The sequence below is a fragment of the Loxodonta africana genome, chromosome 8 (assembly GCF_030014295.1).
Source record: "Loxodonta africana isolate mLoxAfr1 chromosome 8, mLoxAfr1.hap2, whole genome shotgun sequence".
Classification (NCBI taxonomy): Eukaryota; Metazoa; Chordata; class Mammalia; order Proboscidea; family Elephantidae; genus Loxodonta; species Loxodonta africana.
The window spans coordinates 107,419,918-107,447,346 of NC_087349.1; the positions used below are offsets into that span (position 1 = coordinate 107,419,918).

At 39.4% G+C, this 27,429-nt stretch overlaps 1 protein-coding gene across 1 annotated transcript; it reads right to left on the reverse strand.

Moving 5' to 3' along the window:
* VSTM2A (V-set and transmembrane domain containing 2A) lies at window positions 1–26,122 on the reverse strand. The gene is made up of 4 exons (XM_064290386.1): window positions 25,556–26,122; window positions 24,214–24,264; window positions 20,521–20,860; window positions 1–176 (listed from the first exon to the last, which is right to left on the reverse strand). Exons 1-4 carry the CDS (start codon window positions 25,739–25,741, stop codon window positions 100–102), a joined length of 654 nt encoding a protein of 217 aa, XP_064146456.1. The 5' UTR covers window positions 25,742–26,122; the 3' UTR covers window positions 1–99.
* Window positions 26,123–27,429: the final 1,307 nt, after the last annotated feature.

The following is a 27,429-nucleotide window of genomic DNA, read 5'->3' on the forward strand; positions in this document are numbered from 1 at the left end:
TTAGGGTCAACTTTGCTGTCCGCTCCGTAGATTTTACAGGCGATTTGCTCTTTGCTTTAAGAAGAGAAAGTGATATTGGAAAAAAGTCAGCACTTTAGATTAAAGCAAAGCACCCTTCACAAAGCCACAAACAAGAAGCAGGACAGAAAGTCCATGGCTTGTAGCTATCCTCGCACCTGCGGAAGAAGTTATAAGATATTCGCTCATCTTGAAGATTTCCAATGCTCCTTATTAGGCTGTTTTAAACACATACACATATATATTTAATTAGCTCGCCAGCTTGGCTCTGGTGCTCATGAATGTCTTGGCATGCACTGCAAATAACAACACATACAAAGTATTTCAGTCCCAGGAAGTTCGTCTTGTCTGTTTTCACACAATGCCATGCCCACGGTTGGGAACATCGAGAGGAACAAATTCAAATACTTTTCTCTCAAGTGATTCCTTGAGAATCATTCCCTATCGCCATTTGAGTTTTCCTACCTTGTTTTGTAAAATCACATTGCCTGTTTTACTGCTGTATAAGCACAAAATCACAGGAGATAAAAAAAAACTGAGCGCAGCAGGCTTTACAATGACCGGGGATGTACTCTAAAAATTCTAGGGTGGGTGTATTTGGGCATTTACTTTCCGAGTTGGGTATTTCCCAATTTTACATCCTTGACACCCGAGGAAAAGTGAGTCCTATCAAAAATTAGAAATTTTGAAAGCGCTCCAGGACTAAGAGAATTAAATTGCAATTTTCCTTCATATATTTTGTCCAATAAGCTCAAAGCTATAAATGACATGCTACTACATTTATTAGTAAAAAAAAGATGGAGATGTGGTAAGACTCAAAATGTATATATATATTTTTAATTTTAATTGAAGAAAGGCTAGAAGGATTGGAAGAGGGTAAATGTGTGGGAATTCAATCTTTTAAATATTTCAGCTAAATCATTGTTGAATTTAGCAGCCCATGGCAGCAATGATAAAAATTGAGGCACAACCACGTGTTCTCAAAAAGTCATTATAGAATAAACATTTGGGGATTCTAAAATGGTCATTTAGGAGGCTGATGTGACTATTTTTCTGCCAGGTTACTTTAGTATCATTGGCCTTACTTTGCCTTTGTTAAATGAGCTGTAGATTGAACACACCATCTCCTGACTGAAGACCCAGAAGGTTAGTGGTGGGTCTCTGAAGGGCGTTCCTTCATTCCAACTGGGTGATAAGGTACAATAATGCAAAAATGATAGCCCAGTCCTTGTGTAACTCTAAGTACAGATACCGTGGAAGGACAATAGATCCAATCTATGTGGAACCCTTACCATTAGAGCTTCCCCAAATTAAAGTGTGTTCTTGGAATCCTTGAAGAGAGATACTCCAACAAGGTATTCTTTATACGAAAAAATAAAGGTAAAGTAAGTGATTATAAAAAAAAAAAAAAAAATTTTTTTTTTTTTTTTCCTCACTGAATAGCTGATGGCACTTGACACAAAATATGTCTGGCTTTGAATAAAAGTTTTAAAAATGCTAAAAGGAATAAAACTAGATAAAATAATATATTCTTTGAAAAAGATTTTTTTGAACTAGCGAATTCCTTTTTGGTGTGGGCATTACAATTGGCCCCAAATTGTTGAAACTATACAGTGTAATGTGTAGCCCCTTCCCCAATTAGTCAACCCTTCACTGGAAATCCTGGCCCCATCATTCCTGTAAGATATTTCATATTTGACCCAACATTTCCCATCATACTATGCCCTGCATGTGCAAGTTAAAGCAAAATTCACATGAGTGTTATAATTGGAAAGACACCCAATTATGTACTGTAAAGTCAATGTAGAAAATAAGAGTATTTTAAGGCTACTAAAATTTTGAAATGCCATCAGGTATGAAACGTACCATTAAAATACACTACCTTAAGGTTGTAATCAGTCATCCATTCTAGATACATGCATATCCTAGCATATTTTTAATTAAATAAAACATTCTGTCAGGCCAATCATAGATAAAAATGTTTTTCCCACACAATAAATTATAAAATAAATCTGTTTTTCATCAAATCACTGATAGTTTTTCCTTTTTTATGTGCTTTATTTGTTCAGTGACATGTATCAAATGATATTGAACGGTGTGTACTGAATATGTGATTAAGGTGAGTATGTATCCCCAAAGCCCTTCAGACAATGAAATCTGAGCATCTGCCCTGTGTTATTTTACCAGGTAATTATTTTAGCCATTTTCATTCAGGTTTACATTACTCCATCTATATTATTTCTAATAGGAGCCCTCCTGGTGGCGCAGTGGTTAAAGCGATCCACTGCTAACTGAAAGACCGGTAGCTGGAAGCCACCAGTGGATCCGCGGGAGAAAGATGCGGCAGTTTGCTTCTATAGAGATTTACAGCCTTGGAGACCCTTACAACAGTACAATACTTACAGATTTAAAATACTTCTAGCTGCACTATTATTGTTTCTCAAACATGCTATAATTCAAGGTCTATCCTATAAAAACTTTATTTTTCATCAAAGGGAACGTTTGGCCACTCATCATGCTCTAGTCTCATTTTTACGTTTAGAAATATTTTGCTTTTGTGAAGGGGAGTCAGAAGTGCAGCCAGGAGCCCCAACAGGTCTAATTGCCTCTGCTGCCTTTTGTTTTTGAGATCCCAAATAAGATGCTTATTTCTTCTATGTTTTCTAAAATGAGCACAATAACTGTTCATTTTTCGTATTAGTAGGCTAGACATTGTGTTGGGATAAGATCACTTCTTTATTTTTTATTGCTTTCTTTTACTCTATGCGTAAGCCAAGCAGTATAACCTAATTTACCCCTAGGGAGATCATGCATTTAAACAACTTTGCCCTTAAGTAACCTGCGTCCATTCCCACCAGTTAATTGTAACCTCTCTTTTCTGAATTTCAGTAGTATTTTGTTTTTCCTTCTCCTATGGCCCCAGTAGACTTGTAAGTAATTGTATTCATGTCTTATTTATCTGATTAAAGCTCATTAAAGACTATAAGCTCATTAAAGACTAGGGGTAAAACTTCAGCATTTTTTTTTATTACTCTCAATGTAACAATGCCTTGACAGTTTTTAAACTCTTGTGCCCAACATACAATACCCTGTGAGGAAGAAAAGGAGATCCTTTTATCTCAATTATGTGAAGGAAATGCTGTACAAAGTAGCAAGCCTAGATGAAGAGGAGCCAAATGGAACCTAGATATTTCTTCTCTCTGACTCAGATGCCATTTCACAACACTCTTCTGCTATTTAGTGATGATGCCTTTCATTTGTTTTTATGCTGAAAGATCTTTATAGTACTCTCTCATGTGTAATTCCTCATATCTTTGTAAGAAGACAAGGTATTAGTAGGGAGATATTTTCTCCATTTGCAAATAGGAAAGTCCAAGAAGTCTTCTTAGAAGTCTGTACCGCAGAAGTTTAGCTTGTTTCTCGTTTTCTTTTCCTGCCTCGTGCAATAGCTACTGTTGGTATCTCCTCTAAGGTGAGAACAAGCAAGCATTTCTCAAGAGCGTATCTGTGACAAGTGAGAGTTTGACTAAGGAGAAACAAACAAAAAAGCATCAAGAATATTATCCTCTCTATAATTATTATTTCACAGAATAACAAAATGCCATCTCCTGCTTTGGAATAAAACAAAACAAGACAAAAAAATCCACCAAACAAAACTAGTGCTTGAGACCTTGGCACCCTCAGCAACCAGGCCAAAGACGATAGGCAGTTCTATTATCTTCGGTGTATCTCCTGTACACCATCAGAGAAAATTATTCCCATGGAGAGGTTAGTACCCTATATAACTGTCACCACCCTATTTAAATTGAGCACAACTTCCAGCCAGTGAAGTCAGCAGCAACAGTCAACTCTTCACCCTCCTTCTTGCTCCTTGCCTCTCTCATCAGTCTGCCAAATGGAAAGACTTAGCTCCTTTTTACAGCTGCCATTGAGTCGACCCTGACCCATGGCGACCCCGTGCATGTGAGAGTGGGACTGTGTTCCACAGGGTTTTCAGTGGCTGATTTTTCAGAAGTAGATTGCCAGGCCTTTCTTTTGAGGTGCTTCTGGGTAAACTTGAACTTCCAAACAAGCGACTTAACTGTTTGTACCACCCAAGAACTACTCCATCGGTGTTATTATCACTCCCCTGTGTCTACACTCACTAAGCTGAAAGACACTGGGCTGATTTAATCAGACTGCATTCTTTTTCTTGCTCACCCTAGTCTATACAATGACTGTAACGTGTTGGTCATCTACTGCGTGCTAGGCAATATGCATCAGGCATATGTTGTTTCAGCTAAACTTCCCAGCAACCAGCTGTAGTAAATACGATGATCCTCCTTGTACAGATCAGGAAACTATAAATCATCAACAGGAAATAACTCAGCCCAGCTTACGTGGGTACAAGGTAGTAGAGAAATGAAGACACAGCAATGCAATCAAGCCAACATAGAATATGGACCTGCTTCTTTCTGAAACCCCCAATTTCCCTTCATCTGTTAAAGGAGATATGAAGCTATTATCTGAGTTTATACTGGTCTTTTCAGAGAAAACGCACTGGATACAACACAGTTTAGAGAAAAAATTTTTCTACAAAATGTCTCTTTTTCCCATTTTAAACTTATAAATATTTGATATGAAAACATCAGCATCTAGTTGTCCTAAACAATAATAATGAAGGTTTATTTTGATCCTTATACGAACTATTTTCTGATATAATCATATTTTGAAATGTTCATATCATAGAATTTCAGGGCTTAAAGTTTCTTCAGAATTCATTTAAATATTTGAGTAAGCAATGGCTCCACCATTATTCTGAGATGTGCCTCTCCTTTCTAAGAACTTTTTTTTTCCATGCTTTAGATTGCAAATTTGATAGCCTGGAACCAAGGAAGGGTAAACAGATTATTCAAAATGCCACCATTAGTTAGTGATAGGGAGAGAATGACAACCAGATCTCTTTGGCTACCAGGAAAGAAGATCAGAAGAAGATAGGGGTATTTTATTCAAAGCGCAAAGTGGAGAATTGAGACAACTATCTACACAATTTGGCCCATCTAAATTTTACTAGCTCTTCAAATACCCACTTTCTCTTGCTTTGAACATTTTCAGATGGGTTGATTTCCTATATGAGTACACTTTTTGTTGGTTTAGATATGGGTACAAATGACTATTCAGGGCTTCTGTTTGCAACTTTAGGCATGATTCTTCATGGGTTTTCCTCTTCTTCTTGTTTGAGTATCTAGTGGAATCCAAATGGAGCAAGAAAACAATTTTTTTCCCTTTCTGGCTCTACTGCCTCACTCTTGAATCTTTATTTTAATAAAATTGGACATTAATGATGCTTAACATATGAACAGGAGACATTGGTGGTTCAGTGGTAGACTTCTTGCCTTCCATGAGAGAGACCTGGGTTCGATTCCCAGCCCATGCACCTCATGCACAGCCAACATTCCTGTCAGTGGAGGCTTGTGGGTTGCTATGGTGCTGAACAGGTTTCAGCAGAGCTTCCACACTAAGATGGACTAGGAAGAAAGGCCTGGCAATCTACTTCAAAAATCAACCAGTGAAAACCCTGTGGGTCACAACAGCCTGGAGTTGCCTTGAGTTGGGGGCTGACTGGCCAGCAGCTCTCAACAACATGTGAACAAACCTAAAAATGGAAATACTCTAATAGTAAGAGAACCCAAGAGAAGCAATAGTCAAATAATTTTTGTCTGTGAAAATGCCCAGGTTATAAAAAACTGAGTGTCCATTACAGCCCTCAGAACAGCACACCTCCCTTTGACATGGTTCTTTATTACAAATGCCAGCCTTAAGAAATGAAAATAGCTGTGTGAGAAAATTCGAGCTAGCTTTTAACGCAATTTTTATTCAGGTTTGCACATACTAAATCACCATTTAAGGGGAAAGGTCAAATAATAGGATGATTTTATCCTACAATTTTTTGAGAATATCATTTTATTAGAATTCTTATGGGTCCGCTGCCAGTTTCTTCCAGAAATCCATTTTTTTGAAAGAAATGTGCTTCATTTTGACCTACTACATAAATAGCCCGTTTTATTGTGCCCTGGCACATTAGCAACAGCTGTTTAAATTTCCTTTACTGCTTTCCTTTAGTCAGCAAATTTACAGCTCTTTTCTAGTTATGAGGCCTCTTTTCGTAGCTAAGGGAAAAAGTGCAGTTGCCCACGGATACAGGGTTTACATAGTAAGGCACATGGTGATACCCTGTTCACCACAGAATGTTCCAGACTTTCTCTTATAGCCAGTCACTGCGGCCTTTCAAGGTTTCTGTTCCTCTGCAGTAAATAAAGAATGGCCACAAACAAGCAATATAGCCTCTCCCTGGTGAGGCCTGACCAAAAAAAAACAAAACCAAACCCACTTCTGTGGAATCCATTCCGACCCATAGCAACCCTATAGGACAGAGTAGAACTGCCTCCATAGGGTTACCAAGATCGTAAATTGTTACAGAATCAGACTGCCACACCTTCCCCCCTTAAAGCGGCTGGTGGGTTAGAACCACTGAGCTTTTGGTTAGCAACTGAGTGCTTAACCACTGTGCCACCAGGGCTCCTTGCTGAGGCCATAGTGCACTTTAAAACAGTACATTGTCATTGTAACTCACCCATCCAAGTAAGAAGTGATCTTGGTGCAGATATAATGATGATAGCAGCAACTAATATATATATATATATATATATATATATATGTATTTTGAACACTTACTATTTCTTTACCCTTTTACCATGATCCTATGAGGTTATTGTAATCATTTCACTCATAAGGGAACTGAAGCTGAGAGGGGTTGTGTAGCTTGTTCCCATTTACTCAGCTAGTATGTGGTGGGGCTGAGATTCAAATCTAGTTCTGTTTGACTCTAAAACTAAGATGCTATCAATTAATTTGCATGGTAATTTTTCCATCGGATGTTTCTGCACATTTGATGACTATACCTCCCCAATTCTGCCTGTGGGAATATGGAAACGTGAGTGGTTTTGGCAAAGCAGAAGTGAGCACAGTCTAAACTAGTGGAACAAATAAGCAAAATGTCTTCAAAGGAATGAGGTTTTACTACCACATATATTTAATAACTTCTTTAATGCATAAATAAGAATGATTTATAATTAGCACTACCTTTATACCATACCAGTTGCTGTCGAGTCGATTCTGACTCATAGCGACCCTATAGGGCAGAGTAGAGCTGCTCCATAGGGTTTCTAAGGAGCACCTGGTGGATTCAAACTGCTGACCTCTTGGTTGGCAGCCATAGATCTTAACCACTACGCCACCATGGTTTCCAGCATTACATTTACTGGCAAATAAATAAATACTGCTAAAGTGCTTGAAACAATTTATTCACGGAATTTAAATATGTCTCCTGTGAGCATGTTTTCATTATTAATTAGCAAACCCTTTATTTACAATGCAAAGGTAGATGTTAATCCAGACCTTGTTTGAACGATCACAGATTTCATAATAGGGATTCCAGACACCTGTGGTTTTGTGTCAACGACAACATTGGTAAATAATGCCAGATTTGACTAAAGGCTTAAATAAGTACATTGAAGTTGAGGACTGGAATAAAGGAAAATACGAGCACAATTGGTATTGATGTGGTCTGGCTTCGTTACAGGAATTGTGCTCCCAGAGCATGCTGGGATAGCTTCTCCTGAATTAGGAAACTGATACAAAGTAGGACCCCAGCTTGTCTTATTGATTATTGAGTGAAGTGGCAAGAGAAATGAATTATAATAACTCCTCTGAGTTGAGGAAGTGGAAAGTCAGTTTGGCTGAAGGTTTGAGCAATCTCTCACCAACTGGAGAAACAAAGAATATCTCTTCCTATCCCACTCTTTTTGCATTTTATTATAGATGCCCATCTCCAGCACCATGAGAGAAAAATTCACCCTCAAATAAGGAAAAATATCTCATATTCTTAAAGAAATGACAACTGAGGAACTCAGAGTTAAAAATAGAAGGAAAAGAAAGAGAAGGAAAGAAACAGCTGTAAGTGATTTCAATCCCCACATTATATTAACTGTTTGCACTGCCCAGAGATGGTGCTATATAAATTGATAGTTAATTAAAGATACCACCATAATTTACAAATGCAGTATTCTGGAAACATTGTTCAGCAGTGTTTGCTTCTGAGGAAAAAACAAAAAAAACTTGAGGTTCTAATGCCAACAGGATGTTAAAAAAAAATCAATTATGTGGCCTTGGAAAACATACTTATTTTAACATAAGGAAAATATCTTAAGACTTTATCCATGTGTTTTCCAAAGCAGAACCAACGGCTTTACCCTTTTCTCTAATCTTGAGCTTCCAAAATTATTTAAACTAGGATGTTTTATTTCACAACAGAAATTATCTTCTTAGCTACAGGAATTAAGTAATTAACAGAAATAGCTGAAGCACAATTTTTAAATCCATATCCTGTTTACCAAGACATGCAAATAAATAAGAGAAGTAAGTGATTGCCAATGATTTTTCATCAGACTTCCTAGACATCATTTCTTGATTAAATACCAACCAAAACACCAAACCAAACCTGTTGCCATCAAGTCTATCCCAACTCATAGCGACCCTACAGGACAAAGTAGAACTAACCCATAGAGTTTCCAAGGAATGGATTTGAACTGTCAACCTTTTGGTTAGCAGTTATAGCAGCTGTAGCTCTACAGCCACTGATGCCACCAGGGCTCTGATCCAATACCCTGGTGGCTCAGTATTTAAGAGCTCAGCTGATAACCAAAAATGTTGGCAGTTCAAATTCACCAGCTGCACCTTGGAAACCCTAGAAGGGCAGTTCTACTGTGCCCTTAAAGCCTCTACCAATCGGAATTGATTCGACAGGAATGGGATTAAATACCATATAAATAAATTGGTACTACTGTTGTCATGGGTATGTAATGAAGGATGACCCAAGTGCCATTTTCCAATCCTCTGTGTCCATTAACACGTGTCATCTGGGGTGGTTTTCTTAAATATTGGACAAATTACATAAAAAATCACCCATATTCTTAGCTATGGTATTATCTTCATAAATGTGTGCACTACGCATAGACCAAAACATCATTTGCAATCCCTGAACAAGTATTGAACTCTAATTACATGCCACATACAGAGATGGTTATACAATAAGGCCAAAAGTATCAGGTCACAAGACATACCTTCAAAACCCAGTAGTTTCAGAGAGTTTGAAATAGACTGAGTTTTTAAATTCTAGAGTTGTCTATATTTAGTGATTGAGGTTTTACACTTTGCTTCCTAAATGCAGCATTTTTCAATTTCATTATTTCTAATGCTGGCAGAAGTGAGGACATTGTAGCATGAGAGCCTATTTAATCAGAAACACTAAAATTGAAATATTTTGCAAATGGCTGAAGAAAATGCTACTAAGGATGTGTTTGTAAAATATCACATCCAAATTAAAAAAAAAAAAAAGAATAACATTGATCTCAGAATAGAGCTCTCCATTGCACAGCGTTTCACACCTTTACATTTTGAAATTTGGTTGGATGCTTTATTGCTTTTTCATTGTTGTTAGTTGCTATCGAGTTGATCCCGACCTATGGCAACCCCACGTGTGCAGAGCAGACCTGTTCCACAGGGTTTTCAAGGCTGTGACCTTTTTTGGAAGTAGATTGCCAGATTTGCCTTCCGAGGCACCTCTGAGTAGCTTTAAACTGCCAGGCTTCCAGCTACCAGTCGAGCAATTGACCATTTTCACCACCCAGAGATTCTTGTCTTATTTATTATCATTTGAAATATTTATTTAAAAGATTATTTGAAATATTTAATCTTACTTGAAAATCAGCTGCATTATTTAGCCTTCATTAGGTTTATGTCTGTGCAGATAAGAAAATTATTTTATTTAATTCCCTCTCTCTTATGTTTCATTTCCCCAAGAGCTGCACGGCTTCATGGAATACGAAATTTGACCACCACTCCCAGCTTTCTCAATTAGCTTTAATATAAGCACAGAGAGCTTAATTTGTATTGGGCCTATTGATACATTTAGGACTACAAATTCACAAAAAAATGCTCTCTCATGCTTTTTTGAAGCAGTCATACTAAGTAAAATATAATCCTTATTTATAAATCTTCCCATGTATTGATTTCCCATGACACTTCCGATGACTGGGCCGTCACTCATCACTTTGAACTCTCCATGAGTTAGGGGCCACACGAATAATACAACTGGGAGGAAAAATGAACGCATGGCATTTTTTTCATGGATCTTATATGCAATTGATTCATTTAACCAATATACATTTATCAAGACCACATCCATTATGGTTAGAAAAACAAAAAAGAATAATCTGATGGTCAGATTCCACGGTCTACTCCCAAGAGAAATAAGATATAATGTTCTTGATTTAATTTCTGAGTAGACCACTTCCGTTGCAGCACTTTGTATGTATACATATGCATACATGTAGATGAATATGTATGTATATATATGTTTATGCATATGTAAGTGCATGCACATAAATATAAAAAAAGCACATAAATATATACATTCTTAATTTTGTCATGAATTTCCTAATCACTCAAAGGCATTAGTTCACTTAGCCTTTCTTTATTAGTGGAATATATTTTATATGTTTTCTGATTTATTTTCTTTCCCATCAGCTGTCTGCCTCTCATTGGCCTATTTTCAAATAATATTCATATTTTTTCTTATAACAAATGTGAATACATTATCATTGGTCAAATGCTACAAATAAAAATAAAATAATTAAATATTAAAAATCATCACTGCGACCTCTGATGTACATTTTTCATATATTTTCTTTGTGTCATCTTTCTATGCACATAATTACCTCAGATTGTATACATTGTGTTGCCGTCCTTGAGTCCATTCTGATTCATAGCCACCCTATAGTACAGAGTGGAACTGCCCCACAGGGTTTCCAAGGTGCAGCTGATGGATTTAAACTGCCGACCCTTTGTAGCTCTGCTATGGCTGCTAACCAAAGGGTCAGCAGTTCGAACCCGCCAGCCACTCCTTGGAAATCCCATGGGGCAACTCTGCACTGTCCTATAGGGTGGCCATGAATCAGAATCGACTTGATTGCAACGGGTTTTTTTGTCGTTGTTGTTTATACTATATTTTTTACTATAAAGCTTGGTCGTTTATATATTTTTTCACATTATATTTTGAACTGAGTCTTTTCTACTTAAACATTCTTGGAAAATATGATTCTAGAATCTGCTTACTAGTCATTGGATGATTTTTAACACACTTATTAGGTGATTACTCTTGGGCTTTTTGGTATTTCCAGTTATATGAAGAGCTCTGCGATAAACATCCCTGTTCATGGATCTGCCTCACTACTGATCTCCTTGGAATTTCCTCCCAGAAGTGCAGTGTCAGGGCCAAATAGGCTGCACAATCTAAAGCCCTGTGATTGATCTTCCCTTCCAAATTCCTTTCAGCGGGAAGTGCCAGTTCGCCGTGCAGCTGAGGCTAGAGCAGAATGCTTGATCCACTGCAGCCTTGCTGACACTTGTTGGTTTAAAAAATCTTTGCCAAGATAGTCTGTGTCAAGTTAAAAAAAAAAAAAATAAGTAGGGATTTTTCCTGGGACTGCATCAAAACTGTAAATACTTTTGAAAAACCTGACTATTCACAATACTGAGACTTGCCTTAAAAAAACAGAATGTCTATGCATCTATTCGAATCTAAAGTCTCTCAATCAAGTGTTCTAATGGTCTTCATATTTTTACCACTTATTTGTTATTGTCTTGAAAAGAAAAAATAACCTAGATGTTTTATACCTTCTTCTTCTTGCTACTACTGTGGATTACAACTTTTGCCCAAAATATTTTCTCTTTGTTATTTCTGCTATATTGAGAGTTGATTTAAGTTTGTACCTTTATCCCAAATTTACCCATTTTACATGATCACGTTTGATATATCTAAGCAATTTAAGCGAATTACATTACCATAAAACCAAACAACAACAAAAGCTCGGCAGTTTAAATGCTCCTTGGGAACCTCATGGAGCAGTTCTACTGTGTCCTATAGGGTTGTTATCAGTGGGAATCGACTCAACAGCAATGGGTTTGGGCTTTTGGTTTCTCAGTTTTATAAATAAAGACTCAGGTTCACAGAAATTTTGTGAGCAATTCACTTAAGGTGATTAGTTAGTAGATGGTGAATGTAGGGCACAAATCTGAATCTAACTGCTACCACTAACCATGCCATTTTTATTGCACATTGCTGTTCCCATTTTATTTTCTCCTCTTTTTAAAGCTTTTAACACTTGTTTATGCTTTCAGCTGTATTTTTAATCATTTTATAATTTTAAGAATTCAGAAGGTCTTTCCTGAAAGCTTAAATTTAATTAATACAGAATCTTGTATGTGGTTTCTAAATACATATTATTTATTAAGCTCATACAGCTAAACTTAAAAAGCCTTTGGAATTTTATTGTATTTTGCAATAAGGAATTAGTTACAACCTTGGACAGGACAGCTGGTGGGTAATATGGAACAGCTAAATGGAGGAAATATTATCATCAATTAATGGTGCTATAACACAGGGGGAAAAAAAGAGAAGGAAAGCTCTGAAATTATAAACACACACCAGGAATAAAGGCTCAGTCTTCCTTCTTTCACTCATCACCTGCACACACTCAATCAAAAAATTTTGGCCTAGTAGAACCAAAAAGAGAAAAAAAAACATTAAACCTGTTGTTGTCAAGTCGATTCCAACTTGTAGCGACCCTATAGGACTGAGTAGAACTGCCCCATAGAGTTTCCAAGTAGCCACTGGTGGATTTGAACTTCCCATCTTTTGGTTAGCATCTGAGCCTTTAACCACAGTGCCACAAGGGCTCTAGTAGAACCAGGTAGTCTAGATAATTTACTGTTATCGTCCATTGCTGATAACGACAATAAAATTTAAGCACATGTAATAATATTCATACCAGTGCAACTAATAATTACCATTTATTGAAGTTCCTGGGTGGTGTAAACAGCACGCTCTGCTGCTAACCCAAAGGTTAGGGGTTTAAGTCCACCCAGACGAACCTCAGAAGAAAGCCCTGCTGATCTAGTTCCACTGAAAATCAGACACTGAAAACCCTGTGGTCACAGCTCTACTCTGACACACATGGGGTTGCCATGAGTCAGAATTGACTCCAGGCAACTTTTTTTTTTTTAAGTGCTGAACTCTATATGTATATAATTCATGTAATCCTTAAAACTCTTTCAGGATTGTACTCTAGTTCCCATTTAACAAATGCAGAAACTGAGATACACAGCTATTATGGAGAAAAGATGTGAACCCAAGTCTGCTTTCTTAACCCCTGTGCACTACTGTCTCTCGTGGTGAACAACCAGGGCCAGATGCAAAAGGTCAGAGCAACACCCTGCCAGTTCATTTCTATCCCTTCTACAGCTGAAGCGAATGCAATGGTGAGAGGGTATAGGTGGTGGTTTACTTTGATTCTTTCCAGCAACCTCTTCAGTGGCTGATTCAGTAGGTGAGACTTGACCATTTGACCACCTATCCAGGCAGCTGCTCCTATGACAGCCTTCTGAAATCAGAAGTACCATGAAATAATTTAAGACAAGAGCTCGAAACACTGGAAAAATTGGCTCAATTATAAAGGCCCTGGTAGTCACAAGTGAATCCTAACGTGGCCAGCCATGAATTGAAAAGCACAACCAGTCCACAGCTAATCACCTGGGTCCTGGTTTTTTATGCCCAGGTAGTTACTGAATTTCAATGAGTAAAGTTAAATATGGTTTGCAAGGGAATTTAATCAGTATAGACTCTTCTTAATCTGCCTAATTCCAGTCTAAACATATCTCTCAAAGATTCCTTGGCCTATATTATCCAAATCATCACCTCCAATCTATTTTTCATCTTATTCATAGATACTTGATTTACATAGTAGCCATTTATCTGATAGAATTACAATGATTAAATTAATGTAGCCTGTGTAAGCAGCCAAGTTGGATCGTTTAAACCAAAATCAACATTAAGGTCTGAACTATATAAGGTTGGCTCTGTACCTCAATGCAGCATACCACTTACTCATCCATTAAATCAGAAACACAGTTTCCCTGTAAGACCCACAGCCTAGATCCATGGAAACCCCTCATTTGCCTCCTCCCATCAGCTCTGAAATTCTGTTTTAAGATCATTCCTGCTAAATCTGGCCACTTTTGGAAAGCTGCCATGTTTACCAGCAGCAGAGAGGCATCAGTGAGCTCTTGGCTTCTAGCAGCTGTAGCCCCAGCTGCCTCTCAACGCTCAGGTTCACATCATGGTGAAAACACAATAATCATACTTCGGAGCTCAGAGAATCAGCATTCCTGCTGAGGGACTACAGACTCCACACATGGAAACATAACTACCTTAACCATGGCCACTTGTCTTACAAATACCAGCTGTTGACCACAGTAGTGAAGAGCACAGCTTAACAAAAGTCCTTCCCAATACTGGAAAAATAATAGCGAAAGAACAGAATCTCTAAAAAAGAGTATTTTGCTGCATGCCACACACATATACAACACATACGTACATATAAATATATATGCATACATAATATGTAGTAAATTATATTTTTTCTCACCTATAAAAACATTTTAAAGCTAATAATTCTCATTTACTGTACATAAAAATGTTTGTTTCTGGTTCTATACTCAGAGACTGTGACTGAGAAGGTGCCGGGTGGAGTCCTGGAATATAAATTGTTACAAGCATCCTGATGAGTCTGGCATTAGTAGTCTGCATGGCATACTTTGAGAAACATTGTTTAGGAGCCTTCATCAGTTTTGAAATACTGGCAAAATGATTCATTTATGAAAACAAAATTATGAGAAAAAAAGATAAAAACAAAAAATAGTTTCCCTCTCTTTTCCTTCCTCCCCCAAACATTACTGAGTTTCACTGTGTTCTAAGCACTTAGCTAGACTCAGAGAGAAGGAAATACAAGTTGTAATATTTGTAGCCAAGGAGATACAGTTAAGGTGACCAACTGTCTTCGTTTACCTGAGACTGAGGTGTTTCCTAGGAAGTGAGAATTCTAAAACCCAAAAAGTCCTGGGAAAAGCTACCAGAAGAAAGCAAAATAAGGGCTTTCAAGTAAATGTAAACAAAACCCAATGGAGAGCTGGATGAGGAAACAACCAGTTCTGACTAAGACAATAGAAGAAAGCTCTTTTTTTTAGAAAATAATTATGCATTTGAATAGGAATTCAGCAAATGGGGAAAGACCCAGACAAACAAAGAGCATTTACAAAGTCATAGATGCAAGAAAGTATCTGAAACCTATCTGAATGATTCAGAAACACCAAGCAGGAAGATGAGGGTGAGGATTAGGAACTCAGGAAGAAGGGGTAGAAATTAGACCAAAAAATTGGTGTGATCTGTTCCTTGCATTAGAATTGAAAGGAGATAGGGAACCTGTTAGGAGAGTTTGGAATAGATGAGGAAAGTGAAGAGAATGTTGAGAATGAAGCCAATATTGGTGGAACCAAACTGATGCAGAGTTTTTCCAGGATATTCTGGAGAGACAATCAGTAGGACTGAATGACTAATTCAGTGTGGCAACTGACAGAGAAGGAGCTAAGAGCATGTTCATGGTATCTTCAAGATCTGCAGTCATGATGCTGTTATTAAAAGAGTTTGAGAATACAGAAGGAAGAATATTTCTTTTTGGTGAGAAAGTTAACAGATTCAATTTTGAATATTTAGGTTTTGGGTGCCTGATCTGGCTATCTGTTGTTGTTTTGGGTATTGGGAAGTCAACCCCATGTGATAGAATAGAATGGCCCCATCAGGTTTTCTAGGCTGTCATGTTTATGGAAGCATATTGCCATATCTTTCTCCCTTGGAGCTGCTGGGTGGGTTCAAAATGCCAACATTACAGTTAGCAGCTGAGAGCTTAACTGTTGTACCACCAGGGCTCCTTGGGTATCTACTACTGTATAACAAAGTATCCCAAAATGTAATGTTTTAAAACAACAATTTATTGTTATATCTTACAGTTCTGTGTGTTGGTTGGGCTCAGCTGGGTGTGCTTGTTTGCAAGCTCTCAGGCTGGAAGTAGCCTGGATATCCAAGATGGCTTCTTCATGCAAATGTCTAGTGCCCCGTTTGAGCCTCACTCAATAAGATGGTCTCAAGGTAGTCACATTTTTATATGGTGGCTGGCCACCAAGGTACAGCAACGGAAGTTACTAGTCCTCTGAAATGCTAGGTCTGGAATTGGCGTATCATTGCTTCTGTCAGAGTGATTCTCTTTTGGTCAGAGTGATCACAGGCCAACACAGGTTCAAGGGGAGGAAAAATAGACTCCACATATCAACTGGCAGAGTGAAGACAAATGTGCTGCCATATTGAATCTGTCACGATGCTTATGGGATGTAGATGTAGAGATGTTTTGGAGATAATAATGAACCCTGGCTTGGATTTCCATAATGAAATCAGAGTTAGAAATGTGAATGGGGAAGTTTTCCACAGAAATGTTAACAGTAAAAACGATGGAAATGGATGACATCAGGGAGTTGAAAATAGGAAAAAGAACTACATCGAAGAGAGGAATTTAGGAGGAGAAGCCAATGAAGGAGAGAGAAGGATGCTAATAAACAATAAATAAGGGACTGAACCTGAAAAGACAAGAGAGGTAAGTCAGGAAGGAGGAGTGATCAGTGGATAAATGCTGCAGAGAAACTGAGAAGATGAGGTACAAGAGGATGCTGAAACTGGGGGCATAGTAGAAACCAGTGACTTGCAAAAGATCATTTTCAGTAATCTAGAGAAAGAAGGATTTCAAGGGGTTGAGGTGTATGGAAGGAGAGACAACTAGCCTACAAAGCCTGGCCAGAGATAGTGGCTGGCAGCAGTGGTGTATACCCTCCTGACAAATTGGGCTCTGAAACGATGGGGAGAGCTGGAGCAGGAAGCCGCATGCATAGTTCTGTTTGCCTGTTTGTTAAAGCATGCTTGTAAGGGGAGTTGGTGGTGGGAAAGGAGAGACTGAAGACGGAAGAACATTAAAAGGACAGATAGAGGTGATATATGGAGATGTTTGGCTTCTGAAAATGAGATGGGAGGAAACACATAGAGAGTGGTTTAGCATATTGAGATGTTTGAGGATGCATTAAGAGGGAGTGGAAGGAAGTCTCTGTCTCTTCTCTTTGTGAAGAAGGGACTAAACCACTTCACCCTGGTAGAGAGCCTGTGGTTTCCTGCGTCCAGCTCTACATGGTGTCATTCTCCTCTGTGAAAGATTTTTCTTCCCATCTTTGCTTATACAATGTCTCCCTGTCTTCCCAGTCCCTTCTTTCAGGATGCCCTCCATGTGTCCTCCAGCTAGATAATTTTCCCTTCTCAGAACCCTTTTAGAACATTTCATAAACTTCTAACTCTGTGTATTGCTTTTCCCATATATAATATTCATTGGCATTTTCTCTCCTTTTCTAAGCTTCTAGTAAATTGAGCAAAAAAAAAAAAAAGAGTTTTGATGGGAATAATGAATAATGCTGGTCTTGGATACATAAAATTAGAAAGGCTTAAAAAGAATAAGTGACAAGAAACTCTTACAGGACTGCAAAATCCATATTTTACCTATTGCTTTATCAATTTTCTTCATTACTTTGGTTGTAATTACTGACTGTAGGTAGAATCGGAATAATTTTAAAAAAAGATGTCATAAAGATAAAAAAAATTTCAGGGCACAGTAACATGCTCACTAACTTAGTCAACTAAACCAAAGGCTTTGAGGAAAATAAAAGGCAAAGTAGACAAGCCTTTGGTAACACAGGTTGCTACTACAGTGTCATGTATTCTGTGGCTAACCATGTGTCCCTGTATCAAATGCCACACAGATAAAAGATTAGCAGAGCTCTTGGCCTGTGAAACCAAGATTTTAATTTTCATGTCCTCACTATGTCTTGGTTTTGATGGGATAAGAAGAAAACAATGCATGATAAATACAATTTATGAGTATTTTCTCAAGACCTAAAATATAAACTCCTTCTGCGTTTTCCATTTTTGTGTCAATGTGCCTGGCATATGAACTACTGGAAGGGATGGAGTGGTGAATAAATGAATGAATGAATGAAGCATAGACATTGAAATAAGCTTTATTTGAAGATAACCTGAAAAATTATAGAGCAAGACTAGAAATTAGGATGTGGGCATTACAGTGAATATGGTATGTAAATATCCATCCCAGACAGTGTATTAGATACAATAATCGTGCAAGCACAGAAACTTACACACGAATCAAGTAGTGAGGTAAATAAAATACTGTGGGCCTCCCCAGGTTCCAAGCTAGAAGTTAGAAAATATTCAAAGTACATAAGATGTTTTCCAGTATTCACTGGCAGAAAAAAATAGAAATTAAATACTTTGAGACATTTTGAATTAATTTTTCTATAAGCAGATTATTTTTAGTAAAAAAGGATTTTAATGAATATAGGCTTCCATGAGTCAGCACTCCTTCTCTTCTTTCACCCTTACACCAGAAAAAAATAATTTTATACCTAAGAGCCAGGGGGATATCGGTGGGAGGAGGCGGGTGGTAGTGAAAAATGGGCAATGATTTTTACTTGAAGCTGTTAGAAGATACCAGGGTTTACCATTTTGCTCCAATAACAACACTATGACAAATATACTAACTTTACAGGGTGCATTATTTAATCCAGAAAGTAAAGAAAAAAAATCTAAACATAGAACGTTTCACTTTTTGCTTAGAATCCCTCATTCGGACAAGGCACATAGTCTGATTTTATTTCTCAGAATGGATTTATGATATCTAGCTTGGATTCTAAGCAGGTTAATAATTTCACTTTCCATGACTGGGGGTTCTCACTAATTAGGTCGTAAATTTTCTGCAGAGGCTAATCTGTAATTTTGCATGTAGTATCTAGCATGAAGGCACCCTGGTGGAGCAGTGGCTAAAGCGCTTGGCTGCTAATCGAAAGGTTAGCACTTTGAACTCACCAGCAGCTCCACGGGAGAAAGATGTGGCAGTCTGCTTCTGCAGATTTACAGCCTTGGAAACCCTTTGAGGCAGCTCTACTCTGTCCTACAGAGTCGCAATGAGACAGAATCAACTCGAAGGCAATGGGATTGGTTTGGTTTGGGATCTAGCATGAAGGGGGAGAAAGGACAATGCCTTCAAAGAAATTAAGTCTGTCAAATAATGGTTACCAAAATTATAATTAAGGTATTAACATATTTATTTACTCCGGATATGCTGGTTTTGTCCTTTAATTTGGGAAACAAAAGATACGGTAAAGAGGACCATAGGAGAAAACTATCAAAACTGGGCTTCGGAGAGGCTTCAGAGAGGCATCTCCTCATCACACTCTCAGACTGATATAACCAGGGCAAGTAGGGATAGTTGCCTATCTACACTTAAAGGACAGTGAAAACTCATAGGGACCCCCAAACCAAAGGTCTTACAAGTCACATTCCTAAACACATGAAGTATTAAGGAGAAAACCTAGGTTGACACACATTATTTTAAAAACATTGTTCATGAGGAAGGACTTAAAGATATATATCTCACTCAGAAATCATCCTCATAAAGTGACTAGATTTTTAATGTCCAAAGACGCCTTGAATAATAGCAGTATCATTTTCTATTGCCAATAGTGATATCAGTAACCCTTCAACGATAAACTATAAAGGGAAAAACTCAAAGAAAGATAAATGTCATATTTTGTGCTCCTTACGTCCTGCTACATTACGTCAAGTGCTTGGAAAAACAACACAGATTGGCCAGGAGATTGCGTAGGATATTGCTTATTCCAAGAAGACATTTATCGCGCATCAAGGTTAGAATTTCAGTGAGTTTCCATTGGCTGAATGACTGCATAAATTAATGCTATTCAGAACAGCTTTAACTTGCACAGCTGACTTAGGAAATGTGTGACTAAGCTCCTAAATTGGCATCCACGGCACATGGACAGGAGTTGTCTTATCACTGCACCACTTAATGCCTTTTATCCCCCCTCACTTTCTCCCATTATAATCATCACATGCAGCTGAAGTTTCTCCTTCAAAATCAAAAGCCCTTGTAGAATAGTCCTGGGAAAGCTATGGGTCACTGAAAATGTGGATGGTATGGCGTGCTTCTCGCATTTGCATTTTGATTAAGTGGAAGTCTCTTAGTTTGGGTCATTATCAATACATAAATCTGTAGAGAAAATGAACATGCATTTATAATGTAAGCAACATTACATGATTTATTGTTCTTATAATGTGTAAATACAGGGGGAAAAAAAAGAAGAAGAAGAAGAGTCCAGCTCTTAAATCCCCTGGGCCTGAAGCACTGCCAATGACAAATGTGGCAAGCTCACATCCTCTGTGAAGGCCAGCCTCAGGCTCACAATGTCGCATCGCTCATTATGGCAACTGCCCTAGGTCTCCAATTGTAAAAACTGTCATATATAAATCTATCTACTCTGCTGGACTGATCTTCCTGTGGAGGGTTTGTGAGTGTAAAATGAAAGGCTCAAAATGGGTTTCCATACCTGATTGTGGACTTTGTTTGGGGATTTTGGCTACCGCTTGAGGGCTGGAGGTGGGGTGCACACGCTGCTGGTTGGCAGAGCTGTGAATGCTGCTGGGAACAGCCGAGGAGACATTCTTGCGAGGCTTCATGTCTTGCAGCCACATGGGCGAGGCTTCGAAGGCCTGCATCCTCCGAGCGTGGCTGTTGGCGTTGACTTTCAAGTAGGCCTGGGCCTTGTGTTCCTGAAGCTCTCCATAATTGGCATCGGTCACCCTGCACTCATATAAGCCTTCATCCTTTTTCCTCACTTTGGAAATCTGAAGCTTGTGAGAGATGTCATTGCCTTGGACTTTCACTGTCTGAAAAATTGCGGGTAAAAAAAAAAAAAAGCGCTACATCAAATGGTTTTGCTCACATTCTTTGTGGGGAGCTTGCTATTCTCTGAAAACTAAGGTCTTATTTGTCTCACAGGTCCCTAGGTGGTGCAAATGCTTTGCACTTGACTACTAACTTAAAGGCTGGCAATTTGAACTCACCCTGGTGATTCAAATCGCCTGGTGATTCTGCTTCTGTTAACATTGCAGTCAAGGAAACCCTATGGAGCAGCTCTCCTCGGTAACACGTGGGACAATAGGTTGGGCTTGATTTTGAATGGCCTCACAGCCACAATCAAGGGGCTTTTTATTTTCTCAACAGTAAAATCTGAAGGTCTTATTTATCCTACTCCACTAACAACTGGGTTCACAGAATCATGGGATCATGGGTTTAAACCAGCCCGTCCCAGATTCAGTTAGCCATGTGATTCCCATTCCCCAGGTTCCAGTAGCAGCTCTGTCATTTTCTAATCATGGGACCAATCTCTGTCTAGTTAGCTCAGCTGAATGAAGCACAAACTAGGTAAGAGCAAGTCTGTAGCTTGTGTCACATCTTTTCTTCACTGTGGGCTGCATACTAAGCCCTTCAACTCTGAGAGATCACAATACTATTTTGTTTGTCACAACGGAGTCCAGGTGAGGATGCACCCTTATCCACACATTGGGATGACTCCTAAAGGCACTGACAAAATAGCCTTGGGTATTAGAGATTTTTCTTCTCAACATTTTTGGTGCATTCTTGCCAATAATCATGGAGCGGCAGGATTAATGTCACTTGAAGTCTATGGCTGAGACTATACATCCCCAAGGTTGGCAGTTCGAGTCCACCAGCCATTCCTTGGTAACCCTATGGGGCAGTTCTACTTCTACCTGTAGGGTCGCTGTGAGTCCAAATTGACTCAATGGCAACAGGTGTGGGTGTGTGCCATCATAGCAACTTTATAGTACTATAACTCAGGATGCCATCGATTAAACAGAAGTATGGTTTGCAAAATTGGAATTTACTCTCTTACTTCTAATAATCTTTATTCCACATTAATAGTGAAATATATATTCAGTTAATTTTTATCAGAAGCGTTAGATTTGATATATATCATATATTATTCATGATTGACAGATTAGTGGATTTTATAAGATGCAGAATTTAATAATTTAAATAATTTTGAAAGATAGAGAAAAGAGGCAAAGAAGTTAGACATTTGTTTATTTTGCTACGGGGCCATCACACTTTCAAATGGCCATAAATGGACAGGAAAACTTGGGAAATGTTCATCTGTTTTTTACGTGTAGAGATTTATATACAAATAAATAGTTTTCAATGTTTGGACAATCACCACGAGTAGGTATTTATATAAATGCAAAATTACATATAACTCCTACTACAAAAATAATGGAAATTAGTGGTTTCAAGTATATTCTCAGTGGAATCTCCTAATAAAGTTTGAGGCAGCCAAAGTATTTATATTATTAATATCCCGTTTTAAAGTTGAGTAAAATGAGGCTTAGGGGGTTTGATTCTGTAATTCTCAACATCAGCTGCACATTAGAATCACCCAGGGAGCTTTTAAAAAATGCTTTCACTTGGGTTAATGCAAAACTATTAAGTCTGCATCTCTAGGGGGTGGAGCCAGAATCTGTAGCTTATAAAAGCTCTCCAGGGAATTTTAAGTTAATAACCGGGGCTTTAGGAGATAAGTTCAAGGTCACATCATGGGTAAAGTGGGAACTACTTTCCACCTAAATCTGTGTCTAGAACTCTTTTCATTTCACCAGATTTTATGAAGTATTGGCCTATATCATACTGTCAACAGTCGTGTGTATGGTTATGTATGTGATTATGTATCTGTATCTATGCGCCTTTAGGACAGAGTGTGTGAGGCTATTTTTTTGTTATTGGTCTTTGGGAAATATGGGTATAAGTAAATGGTGAAAGACGAGTAGTCGACCCCCAATCTCTCCAATTATACATATGAAAAATGAAATACTCAAGAAAAACTTAATCTTCACAATTGATCTTACCAGTAATGCTTTTCCGGCATTGTATAAACACAACAGTTTCTGTCATACCAGAATAAATGAAATTGAAGAGTTCTAGAAAATCGCTGCATTTATGAATATAAACTGGAGCTTCAGTTTTATAATATCGTATTGCATTTGATATTTTCTTCCATGTTGAGATTATGCATTTAGATTATAGAACTTGATTCTATTAGTACAGTACATGTTTACACTTTGAGGTATGCTGTAACCCCAATCTTATGCCATTGTATGAATTGTAACAGCTTCAAAATAAATTTCAGTTTTTAAGTGCATACGCTTGGTTATTAAACCAAAAGCCCATTGCTGTTGAGTCCATTCCAACTCATAGCCACCCTGTAGGACAGAGTAGAACTGTCTACCATAGAGTTTCCAAGGAGCTACTGCTGGATTCAAACTGCCGACCTTTTGATTAGCAGCCATAGCATCTAACCATCACACCACCAGGGTTTCTGCTAGGTTATTAGGTTCCTAAAAAAGAATATATTCATGCTTAGCATATTTCTCCTTTCTTATTGTAAAACTATTGCATTTTTAGTAATGAGAACTTGTTTACTCTTCATTCATAAGTTATGCAGTTTTATTAATATAGTGATTTCTATGTGGCTTCATTTGAAGCATAGTAAAAAAATAAGATTTTCATTTTTTTAAATAACACACTAAATTATAAAAATAATGACCTGTACGGTAGAAACACATCTCTGCATTTTTAATAGGTCAACCTCCTCCAATTATGTTTTTCATATTTGTACTGATATATGATTTTGAACCGTGGAATGAGAAATACATAGCATATCTTTTATTGGGATTATGAATGACATTCTAAAGTGAGTTTTTTTTAGAACATTAACATCCTATCAGATGTTTTAACTCTTTCTGCCTAGGAAGATTTGTGGATGTTAATATTTTAGTTCCCACTAAAGAATAATTGTTTCTGTAACATTGAATGGATATTAGTATTGCAAACCTTTACTCTTACAATTATATAACTGTTACAAAGATCGAGGGAAGAAAAGTGTCACACAGCCTCTTTGGATGGCAAAATGATTCTCTAGCTCACTGGTTAAATATTTATATGATTAAAATCTAAATTTGTTTCAATTTTTCTGTAACCAGTGAGGTAAGACAAAGTCTGGCTCTCATCCTAGGTTTGCAAAATTGCCTTTCTCAGAGACAAAAAAGTAGGGATAACTGAAAAAAATTTTGAAAATCTAGAATTCTTGAACTAATCTCCACCTTGGGCCGGCCTGGCAGCTGACTAAGGCATGCGCCCCCTGTCGCCTGTCCCTGTGACTACTCACACTGATCTTGGTCCCGTCGTTGTCTGGATCTCTCTCGGGTAAGAGCTCCACCTGTGGGAGAAAGACATAAACGCTCAAGCCAGACTCCGGCCCCCTTTCCCGGACCATCCGAGTTCTGACCCAGGAGTACAGCGTGCTAGGTCGTGCCGACTCTATCTTTCGAGAACAATGTCTTTGCGGTTTTCGAAACATTTTAATTGAGGCAATTTAGAAAAGAGAAAGATGAGGGACCCCTGCCCCATCCGTGTGCAGTTCCTGATCTAGAAACTCCACTGCCTGTCTCGAAAGGCAGCCTCTGTAGGCGGCAGATCCCTCGTGTGGCGAGCTGGTGGAAGTCACCACCGCGCTCGGAGTTCGCGGCCGCCACCAGCGCGCGCGGAGCCTGCGCCAGGGGCCGAGCGCACCTCGGATCTGCCTCGCCTTGGGATAGCGTAGGGCAGGCGGTCCCAGGAGGAGTAAGGAAGGAAGGCTGGGTGAGCCGGGGCGTGCGGGTGGGTGGGCGAGTTCCGGGCGGCTCCCAGCTGCCTTCTCCCCGAGGGTATCCTCTACTGGGTTTCTTTTTCTCGCCCAGACAGGTCCGCAGCCTCTCTCGCTTATCTGCCTTCCCAACTGTTTAGACCCTCTTTTCATCTCTTCCGCTCTTCACTTCCCTTTTCTTCTTCCCCTCCTTTCTCCCCCCCCCACCCCCACTCTCTTTCTCCGGCTCTTCCACCCTCTTCCCCTTCTCTCCACTCTCCTTTCCTGACTCTTTCCTTCTGTCTCCCCTCCTTGCCTCCGTTTTCTCTCCTCCCTCCTCCTTCCTCATGTCCTCTCTCTCCCCTCTTCTCCCCTCCCCTCCTCACCTCTCCCCTCGTCTCTCCCCTCTTTCCTCCCCTCTCCCTCCCTCCCCCTCCTCTCCCCTCTCGCTTCCTCTCCCGCCCTCCTCTCCCACCAGTCTCTTCTCTGTTAAAAGCAGACGGACGAGAGGATCTAGTCGATAGAGGGGAATGGAGGCCCCGACCCAATGTTTCCCCTCCGCCACCCCACCCTTCCAGAAAGGTGGCAGTGAGTCCCCTGGGATGTATCAGCATGGTCGTGTCCTCCTGCACATCTTAATAATCGTCAATACCAAGAGGAGGAGGGTCTTCCCAGTTTTAGACTTTCTCCTTGGCTTTACCTAATGTCACCGGGAGAAATTTCGTCTCCCTGCCATCCCTGGACGTCGCTCAACCCGAAAAGGCAGGGTTGGTGCAGGGGGCGCCCAGACACCATTTTGGGCCCCGACCCTGGTTGGACAGCCAGAGGACTAGGGGAGTGAGTGGGGCAGTAGTAAGGGGTGTTGCGGGCCATGCGACTCCACTACCTGCGCGCTGGCCACCTCAGCCCCCGCCTCCAGGTCCTCGGGCCCCCGCAGGAACCACCACTGGATCTCCAGGTACACTGAGGCCGAGCCGCTCTGGAAAGCGCAGGACATCTCCACATTCTGCCCCTCGATTGCCGTCACATTCCGTGGAAACTCTGTGAATTTTGCTGCAAAAGAGAAACGCATCCTTTTGGAATATCTACATCATTCTTGCCAACGTCTCTTTCTTTGAGAGCTCCCTGAAAAAAAATTTTTTTTGGACTGAAAACCAAGCACAACAAAAACCCCTCTATGACATCTCCGACTTTGCCTGGCTCCCCAACCCCTTTTCCTTTGCTGGTCTTATTTTTGGTATGGTGCCTGAATCACTTGGTTGCTGATCAAGTCCAGGGAATGGAAAGGTTAAGGAGCTTGCCAATAACACCCTCTCTGTTAGCCAAACCGCTCAGTTAGATCCAAACACCTTTTGTCAGACTGCAGTGTTCCCTAAAACTTAACTGAAGGGTTCAGTGCAGCAGAATTTAGGCATCTGTCGACTTGATATATGAGGAGAGCCTCTAGCCTCTAAATTTCGGAACAAGCTATGACTAACTGGTTGTTTCATGTAATAGAGAGTGGATCATGACTATATGTCAAAATGCACATTCCTGATACAGCAAAAACAGTTATTAACAGTTGCGATTTGAAGCCTATAGCAGTGAAACAACTTGGACACTTTCTAAACTGTGCATATTTCTCTCTCTCCAAATTAACCTTCATATTTGTTTCCATCAAGCCATGTATCTTAAACTGTAACAGCCTCACATCAGGTCTAGTACAGATTGTACATTATTTCGAAGTCGCTACAGCTTTTTTCCCTCCCCTCAGTTTTTCATTAGCAACCTGGCCACTTCTGGTTTGCCAGATTTCATGGCAGCATGGTGAAACTTACAAAAATATTTCAATCCTCCTGAAGACTTTGTTTTAACATGGATTGCTTTGAATGGTAGTTCTTATCTTGTCTAAGGGACACTTTACAAAGAGCTGACAATTCCCTAAAAGTAGTCTTAGAATGGCTTGTGGCTGAGGGGAACGCACAGCTACAATACACACTCATGAAGAGGAGGATTGAGGGGACTGCAGGGCCGATTTAGGGTGAATGCACTTTCCCCCCACTTTTTAAAGAGAGACACCATTAGTGCCTCTTTCTATAATTTCACGAAATCCTAAAATGATCTCTATAGCAAAAGAACTGTATTTTTGCTTTAAAGGGGATGGGAGATGATGTTGAGAAGACATTCAAATCTGAAAAGGACTTTTCTGTTCAGGCTGGAAGGGATTATGGCATTTCTGCTTGCAGAGCTGATGCAGTCTTCTGGCAGTCGCAAAGGGATCTGTTCATGGTACTGAAATGATCACTGCAGCCTGTGAAGTCCTGAACAACTGGATTCAGCAGGGTGGCTGCTGCTTGTAATGCCAGTCCTGCTTTTTTTATGGGTCCTCAGAAGAGCCTGTCCTTTGATAAACACACATGCAAACAAAGTCATACGGACCCAGAAACGGGAAACTCTAAACCCATTCTGCCTACATGGAGAAGGACTGGCAAAGGAGAGTGCCCCAGCCCCAGCTATCTGTTTGTTTGTGATAATTATGTACACATGAGTGGTTACCCTGTGCATACACCGAGGTAGAAGGCACACACACGCGCGCACACACACACACACACACAAGCACACAGAACCCCGTGCCCCATTTGTGCTCACCCAGAAATCTGCCCCATTATCAGCCACCAACTCGGTTTGTATCAAACCCAGCTTGCCTAACATTTAATAAACTTTGAAGAAAAATGCCAAACAGAACACTCTCCATACAACCTAAACCCAATGTTACTTGCT

What these genes read in the sequence shown, in the direction of transcription:
- VSTM2A (XM_064290386.1), bottom strand. Translation starts at nt 25,741, where the DNA reads ATGCGTTTCTCTTTTGCAGCAAAATTCACAGAGTTTCCACGGAATGTG. An exon ending in CTGAGGTGGCCAGCGCGCAG is followed by an intron (nt 24,265 to 25,555) that starts GTAGTGGAGTCG and finishes TTTCTCCCACAG; the next exon opens with GTGGAGCTCTTACCCGAGAG. An exon ending in ACGACGGGACCAAGATCAGT is followed by an intron (nt 20,861 to 24,213) that starts GTGAGTAGTCAC and finishes GCAATTTTTCAG; the next exon opens with ACAGTGAAAGTCCAAGGCAA.